The 25735-nt window shown below is 34.5% G+C and overlaps 1 protein-coding gene across 1 annotated transcript in view; it reads right to left on the minus strand.

The window, feature by feature from the left end:
- The window catches only part of LOC150110452 (chloride channel protein 2-like), a 528627-nt gene that overhangs the window by 61426 nt on the left and 441466 nt on the right, over positions 1-25735 (minus strand). The window contains exons 19-22 of the mRNA XM_090399378.1: positions 21477-21600; positions 17657-17733; positions 13646-13693; positions 2907-2942 (exon numbers count right to left, since the gene is read on the minus strand). Coding sequence (XP_090255504.1) covers positions 2907-2942; positions 13646-13693; positions 17657-17733; positions 21477-21600 — 285 coding nt within the window. The remainder of the gene's footprint in view (positions 1-2906; positions 2943-13645; positions 13694-17656; positions 17734-21476; positions 21601-25735) is intronic.

The raw sequence follows: 25735 nt of genomic DNA on the forward strand, positions 1-25735 counted from the left end.
AGTGCGTTACTTTTTTTACAGGCACATCTTTTTGTTTTACATTGTAATTTGGATTGCTCACAGGAACGCTTCTTAAATCCTTGACCTCCAAATACGGATAATTTTCCTGCAATCTCACGCAGACTTAGGTTAATCTGTGGAACTGTTTCGGTAAATGTTGTAGTAGCTATTTGAAGAGCGTTTCTAGGTAGCCAATCTTTTATAATTCCAACTGAGGTACCAATTTGGTATAAATTATTTTTTATATCTAATACGATCCCCATGATGTTATTTCCATCTAATGAGCCTGTATCTACCTTAGGTACATACACTAAAACTGTGGAATTCACTAACACGTCTTTAAATTTCTTCAAAGAAACTCCTTTCATTTTTTCAGCTGATCTTTTCAGGTGTTTTGCAGCATTTTCCCTTTGATCTTTAATGCTCTCTTCTTTTTGGCATAAATAGCATAGAATTTTCGATCCATATCCTTCTTCTCTTACTGTATTCCCACATATTGAGTGCACCGGATTTTTACAAATGTCACATGAATGGGCTCCAGTAGATTCCATTCTACAAACAACACAACATGCTTTACTGTCGCTGACAGCTGCTTCCCCTTCTGATGCAAGTAACACTACAGATGTTTTAACTGTTGAAGCAGGAGTTGAAGTAGAGTTGTTAACTGGTTCGAGTTGTCTTATTGTTGATAAAGAAATTGATTCAATTTCTGGTAGATCCTCTAAATTTATAGCCTTTTTGGTGAGTAAATCAGCTGCCGGTAGATCGTGTGACACTGAAGTGTTATTGTTGGTTGATTTAACTATTAATAGATCATTTGAAGTTGAAGCATTGTAATCAATTAATTCAGATGCTGGTGGATCTTTTGAAGTTGAAGTGTTGTTGTTGTTGTTCTCTAAGGAAGCTGCTGGTAAGTCTTCTGGTGTTAAAATAATGTCATGGTCCCTGCCGAATAAGAAGTAGATCCAAGACCTCTTCAGTAATAAGTTTTTCAAGCAACTCTTTCGAAATATGACTAGATTGGAGTCTTGATTTTGGTTCTGTTCCAAATAAAGCTTTGTAAGGTGATCGTTTAATGGTTCGATGAAAAGAGGAATTCTTTTGAAATTGAACAAAGTAACAACCTATAGCCCAATTTTTTGTGTCATTGTCAATTAGCCAAGCACGTAACATAGCTTCAACATCTTGATTTGATTGCTCAACAGATCCTTGACTAGCTGGATGTCTAGGCCTACCATTTACAATTTTGCACGTTGGCCACAGGCTTGTTAATTCTTGTATGACAGCAGCCGTAAACTCATGGCCGTTGTCGCTTTGTAGTATATGAGGACAACCTACTTCCAAAAATATTTTTAATAGCTCCATTGCTACTTCAGCAGCTCTTTTTGTAGTCAACGGTCGAAGAAAAGTGAATTTCGTCGTGTGGTCCTGGTAGTTTAATAGCCATTTGTAATTTCTATCTGGTGTCGACTGTAAGTCAACTAAATCGACTTGGCCACGATGATTGAAGTCGCTAGATACAATTGGGCAAACAATGATTCCTTTGTTTGGAAATTTTTTTTTAGACTGACATACCGTGCACATCTTTAAAAACTCCAGTACAACTGAAGTAGGTATTTCGATTTCAAACTATACAGCATTTTATCTCTTCCTCTGTGGCCAGTTGACTGATGGGTTTCCCGAAGTATGTGGTAAAAATTTTCCGTTGGTACTATTTTCACAATTGGATCGAATTCAGACTTTCTCTTCAAAATCAAAGATTTTTTAGTACCTACTTCCATAACATCGTATTTTTTTTCCATAATAGTACTGTTTATGTGTCCGTTGCAGTTTAAGTAGTGGTGCTAATTTAAATTGTTCAATAATTGTGACAGCTTCTTCTATCCTTTCGCGAGTCCACAAAGGTTTTTCTTTTTCATGCCGCCTGTTCAAAAACGTCCTGACAGTTTCATTGAACTGTTCTTCAGATACAAATTCGGTCGGAGTTTGATTTTTTTCTATATCTGAACTCATTTTTCTATGGTAGGTACTTGATAAAACTCGAAATATAGAAAACAATAATAAAAATGCACACAACCTTCCTCGCGTAATGTTTGGCTGGCACGGACGCCAGAGGGGAGCTTGTATCCACGAAAAATGTTTAAAATTTCACAAAAATATCCTTTTTGTTTTTAAAAATATCAGCTTAAATGACTATTTGTTGTATTAACTATTCTACATTTAATAATGCATGGTTTACTAAATAAATACTTTTAATATCTAAACAATATTATTTCATCTTTAATAAATACTTTTAATATCTAAACAATATTATTTCATCTTTTCACTAAAACAGTTAAGGGATTTGATCAAATCACTAAAACAGCTAAGGGATTTGATCAAATCACTTACTTTCTTCAGGGAAATCACCCCACAGAGTTGTTATTTTAACATCTTCCGTAAATTGATCATATCCCTTAGGGATTTGATCAAATCCCCATTTTCATCATTTCCCTGCGACATATATATATGGAACTACATATGAGCAACAGCTTTGAGTGAAAAGTTTGAGATCCATGTTGCATGGAGTCTGGTTAAGACAGTTTTACAAACAAAATGAAAAATAAGAAAGAAGAATTGAAAGTGCATTTTTCTGTATTATCACTTCTTGGTGGTAGATATGATTTCATTTAATGAATTCTTTTCTATCACTGCATGTAAAAAATTAACCTAAAATAAAGCTAAAAAATCAATATGATAACCCAGAAACTGGTACTGGGGCGTTTAAGCTAGAAATGAACTAACCTAGAAATATGTTAGTTCATTATATTATGTTGCCATTATTTCTACTCAAAAAATAGATATTGAAAGACTAAATATTAAGCTATTTAAAAGATGGCATTGGATAAAACAAATTAATAATTTACCTCTTCCGGAGACATATCAATGACTCTTTCTTTTGGCTGAAATAATTAGAAAGAAGAAATAATTAGAAATAACAGTAAATAAAATTACAAAGACTGAATAATGAAAATATATTCCTGCTCTCTCTTACAGTGAGTAAAAGAGATTAATAAGAGTAAAATTATTAAAATACAATACAGAAGAAACTTCTAAGAAAAGGTTAGTATTCAGAAGCAGCAGTATTCAAACATCATCAATGTGTATAGGATATGATAATTTCTGTCTTCTAAGGTACTTTTTACTGTATCAATCCACCTACATCTTGGTCTTCCTCTAAGTCTTTTTCCTGCCAACCTGGCAGAAAACACTTGATTTGCTATCTTTTCTCCCCCATTCTGCTTAAGTGACCATACCACTTGAGATTAGCTCTGCTAATGCATTCCTGGATGCTGACAACATCGAGTTCTTTCCTAATATCCTCGTTTTTTTTATATGATATTGCCATTTATGCCCCCCAATCTTTCCCAGGACTCTCATATCTATGATCTCTAGTCTTTGGTCCAGTATTTTACTTCTAACCCAGCTCTCAGATCCATAAGTTAAAATTGGTTTGAACACTGTCTTGTATACAGCTAATTTAGTCTTCTGACTAATTTCTCTCTTATTCCATATGAATTTATTCAGTTGACTTCCTACCATACCAGCTTTGTTGATTCTGTTGTCTATTTCCATATTTAATTTACAATCTTCAATAAAAATCGTGCCTAAGTAGCTGAAATGATTTACTTGTTCCACGGGTTCTCTGTTCACAACACAGTTGACATTTTCAATGATGCTACCTATTTTCATTGTTTTTGTCTTTTTATTGCTGACCTTCATACCATATCTATTACAACAGTTATTCAATTTAGTCAGGGAATCTTGCAAACTTGTAGCGGATTTCTTTAGAAGTATAACATTGTCTGCATAAAGCAAACAGCTGACATTAACATCTCCAATTCTGATATCATGTTTAATACCACTTTCCTTCATAATGTGATCCATATAGATAATGAATAACAGAGGGGATAATGTACATCCTTGTCTCACACCAGATTTAACATTAAACCATCTTCCTGTACTTCCTTCAATTCTAACTGCTGGCTTACAACTCAAATAAAGACTAAGTATTGCTTGATATAATGTCCCATTGACACCATATGACTGAAGCGTATTGAATAGCTTCTCTCTTGGCACCTTGTCATATGCCTTTTCAAGATCGACAAAACTTAAATACGGATCCTTGTTATATTCCCATGTGTTCTAAATTATTTGTCGTAAAGTGAAGATCTGATCCTTACAGCGTCTATTTGGCCTGAATCCAGCTTGTTCTTCACCAAACTTTTCTTCCACAATTCTTCTCAACCGTTTCTCAAGTATACTTGCATAAATCTAGCCAGGAACACTCAGCAGGGAAATATCTCTGTAATTCTCACATCAGTTTTATTTCCCTTTTTGTATATAGGTACTATTAGAGCTCTACTCCAATCATTAGGAATCTGTCCTTCTGTCCAGGCCTTCTGTACTATGCAGTGCAACCACTGCAAGACTATTATACCATCATACTTCAGCATTTCTTGTCGAATATCATCTACTCTTGCTGCCTTTCCACGTTTCAAGCCTTTGATGGCTTTTTTTTTTTACTACAAGTATGGATATGAATTCCTGACTGTATGCCTGTTGAGTGTTTTTTACCACTGTGTAATCACTGCTTGTTTCATTTAGAAATTTTTCGAAGTAATTACTCAATACTTCAAGGATATCTTTTTTTCCCATTTTCATGTCACCTTTATGATCTCTAACTTCCTTTGCAGCACTCTTTCCTCAATTTCTAAGCTTCTTCAACAACCTCCAGAATATCTTACCAGTTCTTGATATTTAATTTCTATGTTCTTGCCAAAGTCCTCCCATGACTTTTGTTTAGCTAGTTTTACACAGTGTTTAGCTTTCTTGCATTTGTCTCTATATTCTCTAAGAGCATAAGCTGACTTATATGCCAGGTCCACCATGTAGTTCTAATTGTTTTTAAACTTACATACAACCTCACCACATGCCTCTCTGGCTGAATCAATCAAGGTTTTCTTCAAGGCTTGCCACTAAATCCCCAAGGTTTGGTTCCTGTTCTCAAACTCTTTCATTTTTTCTTTAATAATCTTTGCATCCGAGAGCTGCTCAACTTTTATTCGCTTTGAAACTTTCTTACATGTTATTCTTTTCAATATGAAATTCAATTTTATCCTGCTCAAGCTAAATAGTGATCACTTCCAATTTCAAATCCTCTGTACACTCTGATGTCCTGCACCAGGGAGAAAACATCATTATCAACAATAACACAGTCAAGGAGACTTTTCTTATTCCTTGCCTCTTCTCTCCATGTGAATTTTTGCACATTTTTATGTTGGAATGTGGTGTTAGTAATAACTAGTCCATGTCCTGAGCAGAAATTCAACAGGTATTTGCCATTATTATTAGCTTTGCTCTTTTCTCCTAATTTTCCCAAAATATTTTGGTATGTCTGACAATCATTTCCTACTCTTCTATTCAGATCCCCAACAAGGACCAACTTTTCCTTTTCATTGTGTCAGTAGATTTCTCTAGAGCCTCAAAAAATTCTTCCACTTCTACCTTAGTAGAGTCTTCTGTGGGACCATAGGCACAAATAAGTCTCATCCAATTCCCTATTCTGATATTTGCCCACATCACTCTATTTGAGACTGCCTGCAATTCAAGAAGATTAGCCTCGTATTTAGTGTTGAATACTATGGCTACTCCTTCTTTTCCTTGATTGTCATTGCCTGAATATAACATTTTGTATTTATTGCTCAGAAAGATCACACCAGTTTTTGTCTTTTTTGTTTCAGTCACCCCTATTATTGTGTCGATCTGGTACTTATCTAATTCCTCAGCTAGCTCAATTTCTTTGCCATTCAGGCTTCTGTTGTCTTCAGGCTTATGTTGATAGTACCGATCTTTAACTCTGGTGATGTTGAGTTGGAGTGTGTTTTCAGATTTGTTCCAATAGCTGACTTTTCGCTGTTTGCTCAGAAAGGTGCTGTTTAACCGGGCGATGCCCCAGCCGGCATGAAATTTTGTCATGTTGTACCATCATTTTGTATATTGGTTTAATCCAATAAGAATACAATTTGGTCGGCTAAATCCCAAATTGCCAGCACATCCTCATTCATTCAGTATCCAGGTAGATACCTAACAGAGTGCACCATGAGAAGGTGAAGATTGGACATTAGGTCAGAAGCCCTGGTTCTCTGTATTCCTTTAAAGGCTATGTGGAGGTCTCCTCTCAGTTATGCAGCTTTGACCCTTAAGCACCCCAACATACATCATATTCTTGATGTATGGAGCAATTATTTTGAGAGATGGCTAAATGAAAGAAGCAGTGTCAGCATGATCGTAAAAAACTCCCAACAGGAATACAGTCATGAATACATATTCATACTTGAAGTAGAAAAAAGTCATCAAAAACCTGAAATGTGAAAAGGCAGCTGGAGTAGATGAAATCTGGCCATAGAGTCAAATTCCAGATGATTGGAATAGAGCTCTCATAGTATCTATCTATAAAAAGGGAAACAGAACTAAATGTAAGAATTTCAGAAGTATTTCCCCCATTAAGTGCTCCTGGTAAGATTTATGCATGTATTCTTGAGAAAGAAACAGCCTCTGTAGCTCAGTCGGTATAGACGAAGCTCTTTGGTCATAAAGACCTAGGTTTGATTTCTGTCCATGATGTGAGGCAGCTTTATCTGGTCTCTTTCAACGAAAGGTGAGTTAGCTGTCTCATAAGGAGGTCGAGGGTTTTCTCCATCCGGAAACTCTAGTTTTTAGTCCCTCAGAACAAGGAAACTGGTTCCATGAACATACATTGATTACAGCAATGAATACTTATTATTATTACATCACACCTCCAGGGAGTCCAACGACTCATCAAGGGAGGGCATTTACTCTACAACTCTTCGTCTCACTACTCCACCCACCTTCATCATCTAACACCAACGGCATCTACCGCCGACTACCACCACTAGTACTTTCACAGACAATCACAAACATCCATGCCCATGGCGGGATTCGAACCCACCAACCTTTTGGCTGGAAAGCAGATACGCTAACCACTCGGCTAACTAGGCTTTATGTTCCAGTCATAGGTCTGATTCATCAGCTATATGCCAGTACCAAGCCCAGATAAAGAGGGGGGGGGGGGAGAACAATGTGAACTACCCTATAAAAATCTCACCAGAAACTTTGTGGCAAGACACTTGCCTACAAAGTTACCAAGAGTCGGATATGATTGAAGGGTTAAATCATCACTTGAGAAACAGCTAAGAAAAACTGGAAGGGTGATTCACTTTCAGCTCTTGTATTAACAGATATAACAGAAAGTGGAGGAATGATGGCAGCCAATTCACTGAAGCAGTTACCATGGTCACTGAAGCTCCCATCCCAGCCAATTTACAGAATTTCTAGAAACTAACAGTTTGGTTCGCTATATAGATGATGTGTTTGCTGTTTGTCCTCATGGTCCAGGTGAAGAACAAACTGGATTCAGGCCAATAGAAGTTGTCAGGATTAGATTTTCACTTTAAGACAAATAGTTGTGAAATCATGGGAATATAACAAAGATTTGTATTTAAGTTTTGTCGATCTGAAAAAGGCATATGACAATGTGGAAAGAAAGCTGTTCTAAATGCTACAGTTATATGATGTAAATGGGACATTATATCAAGCAGTACATAGTCTCTATTTAAGCTGTAAGTCAGCCATTAGAATTGGAGGAGGTACAAGATGATGGTTTGAGGTAAAATCAGGTGTACTACAAGGGTGCACATTATCTCCACTGTTATTCATTATCTACATGGATCACATTATGAAGGAAAGTGGTATTAAATCTGATATCAAAATTGGCGATGTTAATCTCAGCTCTTTACTTTATGTAGATGATGTCATACTTCTGAATAAATCATTTTACTAACTATTATAATAACGGAATTAACTCAGGTAAATTATTCTTTATTTGTAGAATTTTCACCTGAGTATCACAGGCATCATCAGTACAGGTATAAGGTTAATTAAACAATAACTGTTATATTCATAAAGCGCCACCTAAGTAGCTAAGGTTAAATTTCCTAAATTTATTTAATTATTTTTTTTAAATTATATATATGTGTATACAATTTTATGTTAGGAAAGATTTGCTGCTTTATAAAGTACTATCTCCCACAAGGGGGGAAGATGTAGACCATCGGATCTGTTTAGGTTAGGGGAGTGAAGTAATGTTTCACATGTTTCTTTGTATAGCCATTCCATTAGGAACCAACTTTTGTGAATGACTTTTGTCTTGTTCCACTTAACTCTATGTCTGGTGTTGATGGCATGATCATGTTTCAGACAAACAGGAAGATCTGCTCAGGTCCGTTTAGAAGAACACCAGTCGTATATCCAGTACCTTGAAACCGAACAGTCTGGAATTGCAGAACATGCCATCAACACCAGACACAGAGTTAAGTGGAACAAGACAAAAGTCATTCACAAAAGTCTGTTCCTAATGGAATGGCTATACAAAGAAACATGTGAACCATTACTTCACTCCCCCCTAACCTAAACAGATCCATTGGTCTACTTCTTTTCCTCTTGTGGGAGATAGTACTTTATAAAACAGAAAATCTTTCCTAACATATAATTGTATACACACATACAGGGTGTTCGGGATAAATTTGACATATTTATAGTTAATTATATTTTTCCGTAAGTTACATGTATTAACACACACTTCTCTTCATTTAAAAGTTTGGACCCTTCTTCATTCATATACAAGATGTCAGAAAGGATGGATAGCTGGAACCCACCTGAATCATGGAAGAGAATAACTTGTATCATGATGATTCGTGCCCGCCATCAAAATAAGGATATTACGACTGCTGCCCAATGCTCCCTGAATACAGTAAAAACAATCAGGCATGAACTAGAGACTTGCAATGGTGACTACGAGGATGTAGCAAGAAGAAAGATCCCTAGCAGACGATCTGATTGCGTTCGTACAGCAGAATTCCTCGCAAATCTGCAGGAACAGGTGTTGAAGAACCCTGGCATTGGAATTCGGGCTTTGTTCGTGGAGTTGCTAACTGTAGTCAAGCCCTGGATAACAATGGTAGGCCGTATGTATGGCAGCAGGATTCGGCCCCTTGCCACACCTCTGGGAAAAGTCAAAAATGGTTGTCTGAAAATTTCTACGACTTCACCAGTCCAAATGTTTGGCCTCCAAACTCCCCAGACCTTAACCCCATGGATTATTTTGTATGGGGCGCAGTTGAAAAAGACACCAATCGCACTTCCAGTAATACAAAAGCCCAGTTAATGGATAAAATTAAAACAGTTTTTGCGGCCCTTCCCAGGGAGACTGTAGCATCAGCTTGTTCGAGGTTCCGAAGCAGAATTGAAGCTGTGATCGATGCTAATGGTGGTTATTTTGAGTAAATCTTGTTGATAGTATTGTAATTAACTCTGCCTGTAATGTTTTTTTGTCAATTCATTAAATTTAATAGATACAAAGAAGATTTTCTTTTTCCTTATGAAACTGTCAAATTTATCCCGAACACCCTGTATATATATATATATATATATATATATATATATATATATATATATAATTTGAAAGAAAAAATTAAATTTAAATAATTTAAATAATTAAAAAAAAAATAATAATAAAATAAATTTAGGAAATTTAACTTTAGCTACTTAGGCAGCGAATATAACAATTCATAAATATAATTTGTGAATATAATAGTTACTGTCTGTTTAATTAGCCTTATACTTGTACTGATGAAGCCTGTGGTACTCAGGTAAAAATTCTACGAATAAAGAATAATTTACGTGAGTTAATTCCGTTATTATAATAGTTAGTAATATGTCTACTCACGGTATTTCCTTACTGAAACTTCTGAATAAATCCAGTACAAGTCTGCAAGATTCCCTGACTAAATTCAATAACTATTGTAATAAATTTGGTATAAAAATCAGCAATAAATGTACCCAAATGTACGTTAAATATCCAGACATCAGGGCTTCCCAATCTTAGACAAAGACAATGAAAATGGGCAGAAACATTGAAACCTCAACTGCATCCTGAATGGTGAACCTATAGAACAAGTAAAACATTTCAGCTATTTAGGCACAATATTTAGTGAAGATAGTAAATTAAATATGAAAATAGACATCAGAAGTAGTAGAGCTAGTATAGTGGGAAGTCAGCTGAATAAATTAGCCGTATACAAGAGAGTGTGCAAACCAATTTTAACTTATGGATCTGAGAGATGGGTAAGAAATAAAAAATTTCATCAAAGATTGGAGACCTCTGATATGAGAGTTCTAAGAAAGATTAGGGGAGTGAACAGATGGCATCAATAGCGGTATCGCATTAAAAATGAGGAACTTGCCATTTTCCCTCTGAATGTGGCACAACTGTTTTGCTAATCTTTCCTCTCCCATTCTGGTTAAGTGACCATACCACCTGAACAGAATGGGAGAAGAAAGATTAGCAAAACAAGTATGCCATGTTGGGAGGAAAAAGACCATACCACCTGAGCAGAATGAGAGAGGAAAGACTAGCAAAACAAGTATGCCATGTTGGGAGGAAAAAGACCCAGAGGAAGATCAAGATGTAAATGGATTGATACAGTAAAAAGCACATTAAAAGACAGAAATATAAGAAATATAAGATATCTCATAATATTGGAATCTTCACAGACAGCAGATTAATTTTGAGGAAAATTGTTGATTGGAAATTAATAATGGCATAACTTTTTCGTGTAGAATAATTATCCTATACTCCCCCCCCCACCACCTCCTGCCTGAAGGCACATTCCAAGAATCTGAATGATAAGAATTCTTGTGTTTACCAATCATGAGAACACATGTTAATTTCTTCGTGAAACAGAATTAAGGAAGAACATTACTTATTCTTCTGAAATTGAAATGATCAAAACTTGTTTAATCTTAACTAGTTCTCTGCAAATTCTACTAACAACTCTCCAACAATTTTTAAATTAAGATATTGAGCATCCCTCTTAGACAATCAAAAAAATATGAAACCAACAGCCTTTTCTTCTGACTTTCATAACTTCTCTCAATTTCTTCCTTTTTATCATCATCATCATGTAGCTTCCTCAATGTGAGGGTGCAACAGCACTATGTCCTTACAGTCCTCTCTGTTGGTAGCTCTTCTTTTTGTTTCAGTAAAGTCACATGATCCTGTCCATGATCTTATATCATCAAACCATGTCCTTTTTTACCTCTTGATCCTCTTCCCATAATTTTTCCTTCTAAAGCTGTTAGTGTCCTCTGTCCTGCTAGTCTCATCTTTCTCTAGATCATTTCCTGCAATAAAGATTTCTATGTTTCATTCTCTATACTACTCTGCATTTGTCACGTGCTCTGTCTATGAGATTTTCAGGGCTCACATTTCATCAGTATTTCAAAGTCCTCTATCTGTTGTTTTATTGTCTTCTTGAATACCCAAGTCTCACTTCCATATGTGAAAACATATGTGAATTTAAAAAAAGGAACATTAGTTCCTTTTTAAAAGGAACCGATTGGAGGGTGCAAGCGTGGCATCAATAGCATAAGACCATGACCCTGTTGTGCCAGGTCAGCTCTGTGATGGTTTGGGGAGCTTCTCATATGACACATTAGGTCCTGTAGCATGTCCTTAAATGAGGAGAGGTCCTTAAATGCTGTGAGCTACTAGAATGTGCTGTCTAATCATCTATGCACTTTCATGGCCTTCAGTCAATGGTCTGTTTCAGAAGGAAAAATTGCTGCCCCACCGGGCTGCAACCACCCAGGCATGGCCGGAAGAACACTCATCTGAGTTTGAGACCATCCGGTGCCCCCCCCCCCCCCAAGGTCCTTGGATTTAAATCCAAATGAATCTCTCTAGGATGCTGTAGAGTGAGACATCAGATCCATGTACCCAAGACTGGTGTCTAAGGCACAGCTGTGGATAATGCTGCAACAGGCATGGCTGGAATTACCTCTGGCATCTGGTGGAGCCAATGCCTCAGAGAGTATACAGGCTATTATTCACACTAGAGGAGGACTGACACACTATTAGGTAGGTATCTCTGATGTTTTGTCCATTGAGTATATCTCTGATGTTTTGTCCATTGAGTATATATATATATATATATATATACACACACACATATACACACCATTGTTAATAGTTGAATATCCTCATTATCATATGTTTCTCTTTCACAGATGATCCACTCACAAGCATTGCACTTCCAGTTTGTTTTTTAAACTGTGAAACAATAGTAGTAAGTTAACATTATGTGGTTTATCAATGAAGTGTTTTTTTAAAAAAAGAAAACTTGGAAAATAAGTAATCTTTTTTGTCTCATCAAACAAACACATTTAAACATCAACATGTCAAACTACATCAAATGTAAAGTGCATTCAAAAGTTAATGTAAATCTAAAATTATAATCTGTTTTTAATTAACAATTTTTCAATTAAGTCTTTACATTAATTCAGTTCAAAACAATGTTATTTATAAATGCAATTATTTGATAAAACAGCTAATCAATTGCTTTTTTCTCTCCGCACAGTATACCATCAATGGAAAAGGCTAAAATTTATGCAGATTTAATTAAATAACATAATACAACGCATCTACAACAGATGCTAACTATGGAAAGTACCAAATAAAATAAAATTATCTGGCAGAAGTTTAACATTATAAAATAAATTTAATATGATAGTTTTAAGTAGGTTCATATTTATTATTATTATAAATAATAAAATCTGTTGAATATTTTTAAATGAGAAAAATTATATGTACTACATAACTACGTATCCGCAGGTAACAAAAACCTAAATCTTTCCTTGAAAATCGATATTATGACATCTGAAGAAATTTTATCTTTTCCTCATGAATAATATTCAAGGGAGAAAGGCAAAATCTCTCCAAAACATCGGCTTACCTGATCATCACAAAAGGCACGATTACAATACTACTCAACTATTTCTTGTTTCTCTGTTCATTTAATAAATGTTTGTACATATCGATTGTTTTGGAAAGATTTTGCCTTTCTCCCTCGAATATTATTCAGCCTTTAAACACATTTTGCACTGTGACTTCTCAGGAGAATCAACTATGCAATGGTCTAATGATTATGAAAGCATTATGGATGCTTTAGCCTCTATCTTAGTGTTCATAGAGTGGGATAACAGACAGGATGACTAACCCTTTGAAGGATAATTTGCTGGTATTTCTTTGATTTATCAAATCATTTCTCTACTAATGTAACACTGTTTTCATCTTTTCCAAGCCAATGGATAATTTACAAGTTTCAATTAATTTTCAACATCGTGCCAACATGTGACTAACATAGCTAATGATTTGACCTGAAAGTTTTTATTGGCTTTGAAATGCAATTTATGATTTATGCCAATTTAGCTTCTTACATTGATAACTTATTTCTGTTTGCATTCTTGAGTATCACAGGCATGTCTAAATACTTTAGAGAATATAGTAAGCAAGGTATTCACAGACCAATTTGAATACTACAACTTTCCAGATATAATGAAATCCAACTTAATGCACACATTGTTAATACATGCTGCAATCACAAGACAAATTATAGAATTTCAACAAACATAACTGCTACAGGAATAACAGACATTCCACACATGCAGACATACACACACTTACCAGCTGCACTCTCTTTGGGATGTTTGGAGTAGGAGGACCACTGTTTGACTGTTAGTAAGAAGAAAACACAAATTAGGAGGAGTTATGAAATGTGGTAACTCATACATTAAATTACTACTTTCATGTGTTATTAATAATTTAAAACTGAAATATTTCAAACAAGCATACATGAATCAATTTATGTCATCATATAGCACCTAGTCAAAGTATACTGGCATAATTTTTTTTTGTTAAATATTTCTTATATTTTCAAATACTAAATCCATAATTCAAAGATAATGGTGATAAATATAGCAAACACTTCAATATACATCCAACTTACACTTCCCCCTTTTTTTAAATTTTTTTGGTAGGTGAGAGAGAGGGGGGGGGGGCAATGCTATCCATAGGTGGTATGAAACAGAGGTTATATGAGGATCAAGAATATTGGATTTGACTGTTTCATCACAGGAAGTTATTGAGAATGAGATGATGAATCTGCCTTCAGTGGTAAGAGAGACCCCGATTTGATCACTTGGGTGGTAGTTACCCCATGATCAAATGAAGCTTTCTGTGAGAAAAGAAGGCAAACTACAAAGCATGATTATGGAACTAGTGGTGGATGATACAGAGCAACTGCATAGAATGAGGACTTCCAACATCTGGAAAGTCACTAGTTCCAATGACTTTCAGTGATGTTTCTACTGTTTTCTTTTTTGTGTCAGTAACAATCCCCAAAACATCTGTTTTGAAGCTGTTGCTATATATATTTTTTTAATATTTAATTATTATTATTATTATTACATGACACCGCAGGGAGTCCGGAGACTCATCGAGGGAAGGTACCTACTCCACGACTCTCCATCTCTACCACTCAATCCACCAACTATAACGAACTCAACTACTTTCATCATTTACAACAATGCCATCTACCATTGACCACCACTAGTATTTTCGAGAATCACAATCATCCATGCCCACGGCGGGATTCGAACCTGCAGCCTTTTGGATCGAGAGCAGATAAGCTAACCACTTGGTCAACCAGGCCAGCGATTTAACTTTTATTTTGTTTTAATATGGTATATAGTGGAGAGAACTATGAGTAGCAGAGCAGATTGCTATGGTTTTAGAGGTAGATTGAACAGACTTAGTGGGCAAGAGTGGTGCTACTAATTGGTCTAGCATGGGGGGGGTGAACAAGGACCTAAAATTTAGGAGCCATACTGCTAGAATTATGAGGATGTCACAATCGATTATGGCAGGGATAAAAAGGACAGTGATATGTAGAAAAGGCTATGGATCAATTTTATAAGCACTTGATCAGATTGCACAGATTTGGACCTAGTTTTGAGATTGAGATATAGTAGAAATCATCTGTTAGCATATGATTAATGTGATGTCAAGTTTCTGGAATGACAGCTAAGAGGAGAGAATACCATTTGCAGAGCAAGGGTGATATTACATTATCTGGTAAGAGGGTTGTGTTTTGATTATTATTCAACAGCAACTGAAAGAAATCATTTTATAACAATCAGAACTATCCAGAAGAATATTAATACATGAGGACTTTAGCAGTTTATTGTAGTTGTATTTATATATATATATATATATATATATATATATATATATATATATAATTTTTTTTATTTTTTTTATTTATTTTTTTTTTATCACTAGAGGTCAGGCTAGGAAAAAAGATTTATTAACTACGTAGATTTAGTTTACTGGTACAGGGCATGAGCATGCAGTTTGGTTCCTTATACAGTTGTATTCTTCCGATGATGACCTCGATATAGGGGTCGAAACGTCAAATTTTATTTTATTAGTAATTAATAAAATAATCTGTTCAACACGTGTATTTTTGTGTCCCTAAATTTACAAATATAAGTGCTGATCACCGTGTAACCTTAAAAGAAAGAATATGGAAGAGATATTTTGCATAATGGAAGCAGACAGGGATTGAACAAGAGGTCACCCACAGAAGCTCCATAAGGAGGGTGTGAGTGAGCAGAGAAGTGAGAAATAAAGGTTTTTTTTATTAATTAATTTTTTTTTTTTATGGACAGTGTTTTGGTGAATGTACTGTCTGAAAGATACAAGTGTGGAAATGGTAAATAAGTTTAAAGTGTAGTTCCATGAGCAGGTTTTTTTTTTTTTTTTTTTTTTTTTTTTTTTTACATGAATGCCACCCATGAAAGGATGTTAATTTAACATTATCTTCACATTACATTATCTAACCCTTAATCAGTCATGGGTGGGTTAAGAATTGGATAATTTGAGGGATCCTGCTGTAAAGAACAAATGTAGTGCTTTTTTTCAAGTGCTTCAGGTCTCCATTAAGCAAAATAGTGGCCTCTCAACTAGAATAACAAAACATTTCCATTCCCACATCAATTCTGCATCTCACAGATCAGTGTAAGTATGCTATTGAGTGAACAGCTATGCTACACTAGTACCTTAAGGTAGATCAAGGGTTAAATAAGCCAAGAGTGTGGGACCTGGATACCAAACTAGTCTTTCCTGATCTCTTGCAAAAGGAATCTCAGCTCACCTATCCCTTATCCTCACTAATATACAAATCACCAAACAGGATCAAATTGAACTGACACTTAACTTCAGCCTCTCTTGACAAACATATCACATCAATTATGTCCTCAACTTCTAAAAAAAAAAACACCTAGGCATTCTCTTCATTCAAGATGCTATTTTTCACCAGCCTGCCTGGCTAGTAACTCTATACAAATCCCAAATCCCCACATTGTTAGAACACTGCTCATGTGTTTTGGCTGGCACACCAAAAATCTCCCTAAAAATTCTCGATGCTATCCAGAGAAGAGCAATTCGTCTCATAGAGGATCCCTCTCTCACTTCAACCCCCCCCCCCCCATATCACAGATTCAATGTTTCAGCACTGTCTGTTCTACAGGTACTTCCATGGCCACTGCTCCAATGAACTGGCAATCATCATTCCTTCACTTTCTGTTGGACTTGTTAAAAACAAGCAGCAGCTACCCAGCAACCCTTTTCAGTATAAAACTGCAAATGTAAGAAACCTGCTTCTCTTCCTCTTTTATTCCATCTGCCTCTGTCCTCTGGAACAGGCTTTCTCATGAAGTATTACCAACATATATGACTGTGAAAAATGTCAATAAAAAAAATGTCCAAGAAAAATGTCAATAAACATCTAAGCACATCAATGCCACACATGGCACTGATGTGCTTAGATGTTATTTGATTTTTGTGCCGTAAAAACTGCTACTTAGGCATATATAACAGTTTTCATGACAATTGAACTTAACTGTCCCGATATACAGATGCTATTCAAGATAAATTTTTTTCACCATGTCTTGCTCTCATACTTCTTTTTTCTTTTCCTTTTTTTGACAGTTTCCATACAAAACAGGTTGTAAACAAATCTACAGCACATTAGTATGTGCACGAACTCAACATATGTTAAAGTAAACCAAGAACTCTGCTCTAGACACTCAACATAGCACTCTCCATCCCATATCAGATGAGGCTTCAAACTGAATGAAGAAACTTCTCACAACAAGATATTCATAAAAATCTGTGCCATGGTGGGATTCAAATTCCATGAGTTGAGATAATTCACATTCACATTTTTGGACTTTGCTGCAAACAGAGTAAGATTTAAGGGAGATGGATAATAGATTAGTGAAATAAACATATAAAAGCATACCTATAAGATCATATGATAACATTGTGTATAAGAGAAAAAACACTCCAGAAAAGTAAGATAACACCTGGTGTGTGTCAAGGATTTGTGTGTGTGTGAATCCTACTCTCTTCAAAGGTTATAATCTTACTGTACATTAGTGTTTTGGCTAACAGAAAGATAATTTGGAAACATTGCATAAAGAGATCAAAGATGAAATTTTTCAAGCCATTTCCAGCCTCCAATATGTAGGGTAGGGTGTCATTGGACAATGAAATCATCTACCACATAAAAATGTATAGTATCTACATCCCCTTAAGCATCATATGTTTAATGGAAAAAAAACATTTTTTTACCTTTTCGCTAGGATTTGCATCTTGTAAAGTTAAAGCTTTCCTGAAGATAGCTTCAAAAGCAGCCCTGAGCCTAGAATCTGCAAAAACATACAGTTCATTTCATTAATAATAAATTTGGCACAAATATCTAATTTTAATATGAAAAAAATTAAATGTGGTTTTGTACTATTACATTGAAAGAATCTCATTTTTTGTTCACCACATGCATCTAAACAACATTCCCTGTTTTTATTTTCTCATCTATTTTGCCATTTTCTTTCTTCTTTTGGTTTTCTTTATTTCCTTTTCATTTTTTTTCAGTGTGCTATGTGAAGCCATAACACACTGAAAGGGGAAGAGAGGGGAAGGGGACTCCTCCCCTTCCCCTCTCTTCCCTTCAGAATTAAGGAGGTAATAAGGTTTTCCAAATTCAGTTTTTCAGTTTTAAAATGATTTTTATGGATCAGGCATGTGTCCTATTTTCAGTAGCCAAGCTGTATGCATTTTTAAATGCATACAGATTATTACTGAAATCAGTATTATATTTACATATTTCATATGAATTAAATTTCATATGAGTTAAATTCATATTTAACTCATATTTAAAAAAAGAACTAAAATTTCTTAAATTTTATGTTCGATTACCATTTTCAAATATTATTTCAAATATAGAGGTAGACAGAATGAAATGTACAGTATCTGCATCCCCTTAAGCATCATATGCTTAATGAAAAAAAAACTTTTTTTACCTTTTCGCTTTGATTTGCATCTTGCAAAGTTGAATATGTCATTGTATATGAATGAATATGTCATTGTATATTCAGATAATATATTAAGATATCAAAAGTATATAGATAAAATATATAAGAGCAGTATTTTCTTAGTCCCCTTTTAAATGTGTATTGAAGGAAAGAAATAAAACATCCTGATTTTAAGATAGTCTTATTGATTGCAAGTTGGTCTTTGACATAATTACTTTTTGCCTACAAAAGAAATCTCTGAAACGAGTTGTCAACATAAGAAATTTTTGAATGAGACTCTTAACTCACCCACTACGATTCTCCATGTAAAAAATCTACTCTTCACTCCTCCACCATTCATCAGGCATTTACACAATTTCAGAAACAGGCACGTGTTCTTACTCTCTACTATGTATAATCCCTTCAGGAAAATCCATGCAGTAAAAACTCCTCACCAATTTAAATGTTTCACATCCTTCTTTTCTGCATATCCACTAAACTGCAATTTATATATCCTAAATCGCTGTCCATGACAAACATTTCTGATATTGCTTCATTTTACTCATCTTCAGACAATTTAGGGGTGCACATCACACTGAAAAACAGGAAATCAAATTTTAGCACAACCATCCATGTAGTCTAAAATATGCCATACTCATTGGTACAACCACCTCCTTATGCTACTTGTCAGTGATGTTTATCATAGCAGCAATATATCCACATGCTATGTGAATAAGTATTTTTTTAAAGAAGTGAAATTTGCTACAAAGAGATTCTTATCAACGTTATTAATGTTTTGTTTTAAAATAATTATAATCTAGTTTAAAAACAATCATAACAATGAAATTCTCTGAAATATATATAGTGTAGACAAGAAGACATGGTGGGAGTACATATTTTTATTGATACAGAAATCAACAAATATTCTGAATTGAAAAAGCACTCTGTCTTCCAGCATGAATAAAAAGAAATATTCAAACCAGAAAATAGAGGAAATAACATGCTAAATTTGCTTTGAATAGTTATCAGTTCAAGGCAAGTACTGCACACTAGAAAGGTGACATGTAGAAAGATAAATTAAACTGAAATAATAACTGCACAACAGATATGACCAAATAAGGATTAGAACTGTACAAGCTTTACAGATGGATAAAATATCATTATGATTTACATCAGGATGTCTAGGAGCTCTCCTGTAACAACAGTTCATACTTAAAATGATTTTTATGGATCAGGCATGTGTCCTCCCAAAGGATCCTGTGTTCAGTGTTGACTCCATACTGTGCAAACCCAGACTTGTGAGACTTCTGGTATGAGATTTAGTGTTTCTGTTCACTAATTTCTATTCATGCAAAGCCTGATAAACATTACGTAGAAACAGAAGAGATTATCCTTAGTGGTTGGTAGGTAGGAAGCTAAAAAAAAATCCACAAGGAAAGCTGTCCTTTGAGACCTACTATTAATTGCATAAATGCTTGTACAGTTGAGAAATTATTTTCTTGTTTCATGAGTGCACATAATGAACAGTAAAATCAGAAGTTCTATACATCATTTTATGAAAACTAAGGACATATCTATACAACTTGATGGTCAGTTTGATATTATACTATCAGGAGGTATCATAATATCAGTTTGATATTATGATACCTCCTGATACAGTGAAGATTTTCAACTGTGAGAAACTTAGATTGGTATACTCACATTATTTTAGCTGGAAGAACTCTATAAGCAGATTGAAGGAGCAGCTATGTGGGGGTGATCCTCTACACCCGTCAATTTGCCTAAAGTGAAAGCATTTCAAGAATACTTTCACCCCCCCCACCCCACTCAACTACTCAACCTTCTTTCTGAGTTTGATATGTTGATGTTTTTGCTGTATGGACACAACCAGAAAATGACTTTGATCCCTTTATCACAACAAATTTACAGTCTTTATCTGCAGATAATTTCACCATAAACATACAAAGATGCAGATAGTCTTCCTTTCCTAGATATGATGCTTGCCCAAATAGCATCTGGTACTTTGTCCTGCCGTATTGACTAAAAACATACCTTGATCCAACAAATACCACTGAAGATTTAGAACGTCGTTCATTTTGAAGACTGTCATTGTTAAAACTTTACTAAGTAGATTAAATGCTGTTTACTTCTCTACTTCAAATTTACAATAAGAATTTCTCACACACACACACACAGACACATGCAAATTAAATCTATTATGCAATTAAATGAGCATTAGTACCAAAAAATCCAGCAGACGATTGATTCATACTAGAATTCTGAGGAAGTATCGTCTTTTATTAACATCAACAAAATTTCTAGTTTCCAGTCAATCACTAAGGGTAAACTTGATCAGTCTCTATCTGGTGAATATCAGGCCATGTGAATGTCAGATTTATTATTTTGAACAAACATGCTACTCAGCAGAAAAAAAAATTTGTAAAAAGCAACACTATATCAATATTGGAAGTCTCACAAGTCTAGACTTGCATAGCATGGAGTCAACACCAAACAGAGGATCTTATGGAAGAGCATGTACCTTGTCCACAGAAGTAATTTTAAGCACAAAATGTTGTTCAAAGAGAGCTCCCAGTCCTTGTTACACAGTTGTAATTTAAATCAGAATAATTGTTTACCCATGCCTACATTGTGGAAGACTGTTATAGACAAGTTTATGCTTTTAGTTATATCCATCATAAGTAGTTTCTCTGGTTCAATTTATATGATGTCATCTTTCTAGCAGGTAGCACTTGTCCTGAACAGGTAACTAATTGTTGTATGTACTGCAATATTTGAATGTTTTTAACACTGAAGATGAACTGAAGTTGTTCTAGAAATATTTGTTAGTTTCTATTATGAATAAAAATATTTTGTATTTCTGCTGGCTGTGTCTACGTGTTTGCACTGAAGAAGTACAGGAAATATCAACTATGTCACAAGTTTCACTAAGAATTTGTCTTGAAAATATGCATTACATGCATTTGGTTTCCAAAAAAAAAAAAAAACTGAATAGATGAACTAAAATTGGTTGTGGACTAAAATGTGTTTACCTCCAAGCTAATTAAATTTAATTCATAAAGCACTTATATTTACAAACATACCATGAGCAATACTCGAAGTAATAGTAGAATATGGAGAATGCATTGGAGAATGTTTTAAAATTGACTTTTTTGGAGTTGAAGGTGTTACAGGAGGAGAAGGTGGTGGAGATCCTTTTGGAGATTGCTATAGATTAAAAAAAAATGCTTTACTGCTTATCAGAGATGATTTAATTACAAGAAAAGAAAGACAAAATGTTAACATATTACAACAATAATAAATACAAAACTGGAAATTAATTTAATACAGATTAAATTGTATAAATGTGCACCTACTCAAGAAGATAATATGATCAAAAATAAAAATTCTTGAGTGCCCATCAAAATCTGTTACATCAACTTTTTGGCTGAATTGAGGGGGGGGGGGGGATATTTCTGTACACAAATGGACTAAATTAAATTGTGGAATGGGCATGGATTTCTGTAAACGTCTGCTCTAAGTGAGCTATCTAAATGAGCTTATATAGCTCCTTGAGTTTATAAAGTTTGTCTTTAGTTTAATGAGAGAGAGAGAGAGAGAGAGAGAGATGACCACATATGGCTTAATGCAAGTCCCCTGATTTCTACTGCATATCATTTCAGAAGCCTCCCCTCAGTGTAACTATCATATATAATATGATAGTTACACTGAGTAACTATTTGACACTCAAACAGACTATTTGAGTGTCAAATATTTCTGTATACAAACGGACTACATTAAATTGTGGAATGGGCATGGATTTCTAAAAGTATGCTCTAAGTGAGCTATCTAAATGAGCTTATATAGCTCCTTGAGTTTATAAAACTTGTTTTAGTTTAATGAGAGAGAGAGAGAGAGAGAGAGAGAGATGACCACATATGACTTAATGCAAGCCCCCCCCATTTCTATTGCATATCATTTCAGAAGTCTCCTCTCAGTGTAACTATCATATATAATGCTGTCTGCTCTGATAACAAACAAAATGTTTGTTGCCAGAGATTGCAGAACTTCATTTATAATATGGAAACTGCACTTCCATCCTCTTTAAAAAAAAAAAAAGCTTACAAGATCTGAACAGTTCATGTTATATTAGTTACATAGAACAGACTATTTGGTGCAAATATGGCAGAACATGTTAAGAATGTCAAAACAATCTGTTCTACATAACTTATTTTAATTTTAAACAGTATTACAACATCAAACAAATATAAATTATAAAAGGATGTTTATTAACTGAGTTATATTTACCAGTATCTTCAGAGCAAAACAACATACAGCTTACATGCAATAATGAGTAAGCAAAACAGTTTCAAACTCTAATGGATAAAAGATCTAAAGTCCAAGGCTGAATTAATCTGCAAAAAATTTGGAAGACTGTCATTTTAAGACCAACTCCTACTCAGCTGTAATATTTCTTTTATTCAACATTAGAGGGGCACCAAATTAGAACCTCAGATCTTTTTCCATTACAATTTGAACTGTTTTGCTTACTCATTATGGATAAGAGTATCCACAATGAGCTGCTGGACTGATATCAAAAAGTGATATATGATAGAGGGGCAAAATGAAGGCAAAAATAAGTGACTAGTAGTGTACCCCAAGGTTCAGTGCTGGGACCACTACTGTTTAATTTGTACACAAATGATATAGGAAATAACCTGAAAAGAAATATTCAGTTGTTTGCTAATGATTGAAATTAGGTAGAGTAATAGTTAATCATGGCAATGCATACAACTTGCAGAACAATTTAAATAGGCTGTCAGTATGGGCAAAAGATAATAGGTATTGGTTTAATGTCGAGAAATGCAAAGTTATGCATTTTGGATTAAATAGATTACAAGCTGTGTACCACAAATTGATGGAGCTGTACTCCAGGAAATAGATGAAACTAGAGATTTAGGGGTGGTGGTAGACAGAGAGAATTAAAGTTTAGAGGACATATTAAGGTAGCCCCATAAGATTACTGGCCTATTGAAGAACACAGAACTTATTTAACAAGTAGAGATAAGTAACTTGTTATTTCTCTTTATAAGGCCTTGATATGTCCACATCTGGATTACTGTGCTCAGGTCTGGTCTCATGGCTTTCTTGGGGATGAGGAAGTGGTGGAGTGGATTCAGAGGAGAGTGACCAAGATGGCAGGTGGTCTGTGGAATGTTTTGTATGAGGATAGACTGAGGGTGTGTGGATTACAGAAGTTGGTTGATAGGAGAAAAAAAGAGGATATGATAGAAACATTTAAGTTGCTAAATGGGTTTTATAGGATTGATGGAGGGGAAATGTTTCAACACTTGGCTAGAGGAGCCAGAACAAGAGGTCATCCGTGGAAGTTGAATAAGTGTGGTTACTAGGGGTGTGAGGACTAGATTTTTTGCATGGAAAGTTGTGAGTGGAATGAGTTGCCAGAGTCAGTTGTGAGCTCTTTGTCTGTTAATGAGTTCAAGGAGAGGTATGATAGACTGTGTGAATAGTTCTGTCTCCCACAATGAGTCTTCAGACTCTATGGAGGTACAATAATAATAATAAGGTAAGGGTTCTAAGGGATGGTGACTTCATAATTATATACCCTATAGCCTCTCCCACTCAAATACCACCCTTGCCTTCTTGTGGTAGAATCTGTTATCACAAACAAGGCTCTGGTGACTGGATATTGGCAGTATAACCAAAACATCTGCGCAAGAATAACTAATTGGGCATAAAATGCATGTCTAGATGCTGAGATAGCAGACTACTACCAGAATAGGAAATCTATGGGCTAACAACCCCCAAGCCTCCAAAAATGTAAATATTATTTTCAAGTCAGATAAATGCAGAAATCAAATGGACTCCTTAGTATTGGCTAGAGCTAAAGACTATCAAACAGAAAAACTAGCACAACTAAAAAATGAGATGGAAAAATATTGCTTCATAATTAACATAATTCAATAATTATTTATGAAGCAATAAAAATATTGCTTCATAATATTGCTTCATAATTAAACCAATAATAAATAGTTTTTGTATATACCATTAGCTTATTAAGGACTATATGGAGAGGAAAATCCATCAAATTATAAAGTATGATCACATAATTTGTCTAAGCATGTTGTTGTTGTTGGCAAAGTTTGTGATGACTCTTAGTAAGCAAACTAATGCATGTAAGATTTTTTGGAAACTATCAGGCGCAATCTTTTTTTTTAAAAAAAATAATAATAAATAAATAAAATAATATGTAGAAGGATTCATTATTATGTACTAAGACGAATTTTTGCTGACAATGCAATGAAATAGGAAATTTTTTCTAAGAATTTTCAATGATCTGACATCTATTCCTTAATACTATGAAAAAAAAGACTTTAGTTTTCAGAGTTTATTTCCAAGAAATCCAAGAAAAGTCTGACTAATCCTAAAAAAGATTAGCAAGCCTTACCTTGTTTCTAGAAATCAACTGAGGAATAAAGAAGTATGGAGCATATAAAATCTTTTCCAAAATAAAAAAAAAATTTTGATTATTTTAAGAAAGTAACAATAAGTGTGGTTTTCTATACAATGTTTCATTTGTTTCTGGTAACTACTGAAGATAAATAAGAATGAAAACCAGATTTATGTGAATGGTAATATTCAGCACCAGTATATAAAATAAATGAAAGTATAATACAAATATTTCTAGAGATAAGAGGGGGGGGGGATACTGACTCCAGTTGTTATCTTTATTTTCTTTTGATGTTTTTTTTAAATAATCTGAACCATAAAATAAAAACGCACCACTATATATATCACAGCTATTGGACATGTTTTAAAAATAACATATGACTATATAGCCAAATGATGAAATAGAAAATAACTAATTTATTTGTAAAGGAACTAGTTTTGTCTTTCTAGAAGACTTATTTCATCATACAGAAGTGAAAAAAACAGAGATACATTAAAAAAACATCACTTGGCATAGAAACCCACCTATTTATATCATGCATAATATTTTTAAAAGAAAATGTTATATATAAAATTGAAAACATTACTTTTGAGATATTGAAGATGGTTCACAAATATTGGTTTCACCAAAAATTCTAACCAAAAAACTTGAATATGTAAAAATTTTGCTGCATGTGCAAAAATTTTACAAGTCAGGTGAGCTACCACCAGATGCATAACACGTACAAAACACAGTCCAGCATGAATGTGTTAATTGATAACAATCCCTCACCAACTTATCAATCATATCTTCCCTCCTCCTATTCACAATGCTCTGCAAATGGCATTCCCTTAATCCATCTTCTTAACCCACATTCCAGAGACCCAGCCAGACCTGCATGAAGTAATCCAT

The sequence above is a fragment of the Typopeltis vanoorti genome, chromosome 1 (genome assembly GCF_054136105.1).
Source record: "Typopeltis vanoorti isolate ZY-2024b chromosome 1, IOZ_Tvanoo_1.0, whole genome shotgun sequence".
NCBI classification, from domain to species: domain Eukaryota; kingdom Metazoa; phylum Arthropoda; class Arachnida; order Uropygi; family Thelyphonidae; genus Typopeltis; species Typopeltis vanoorti.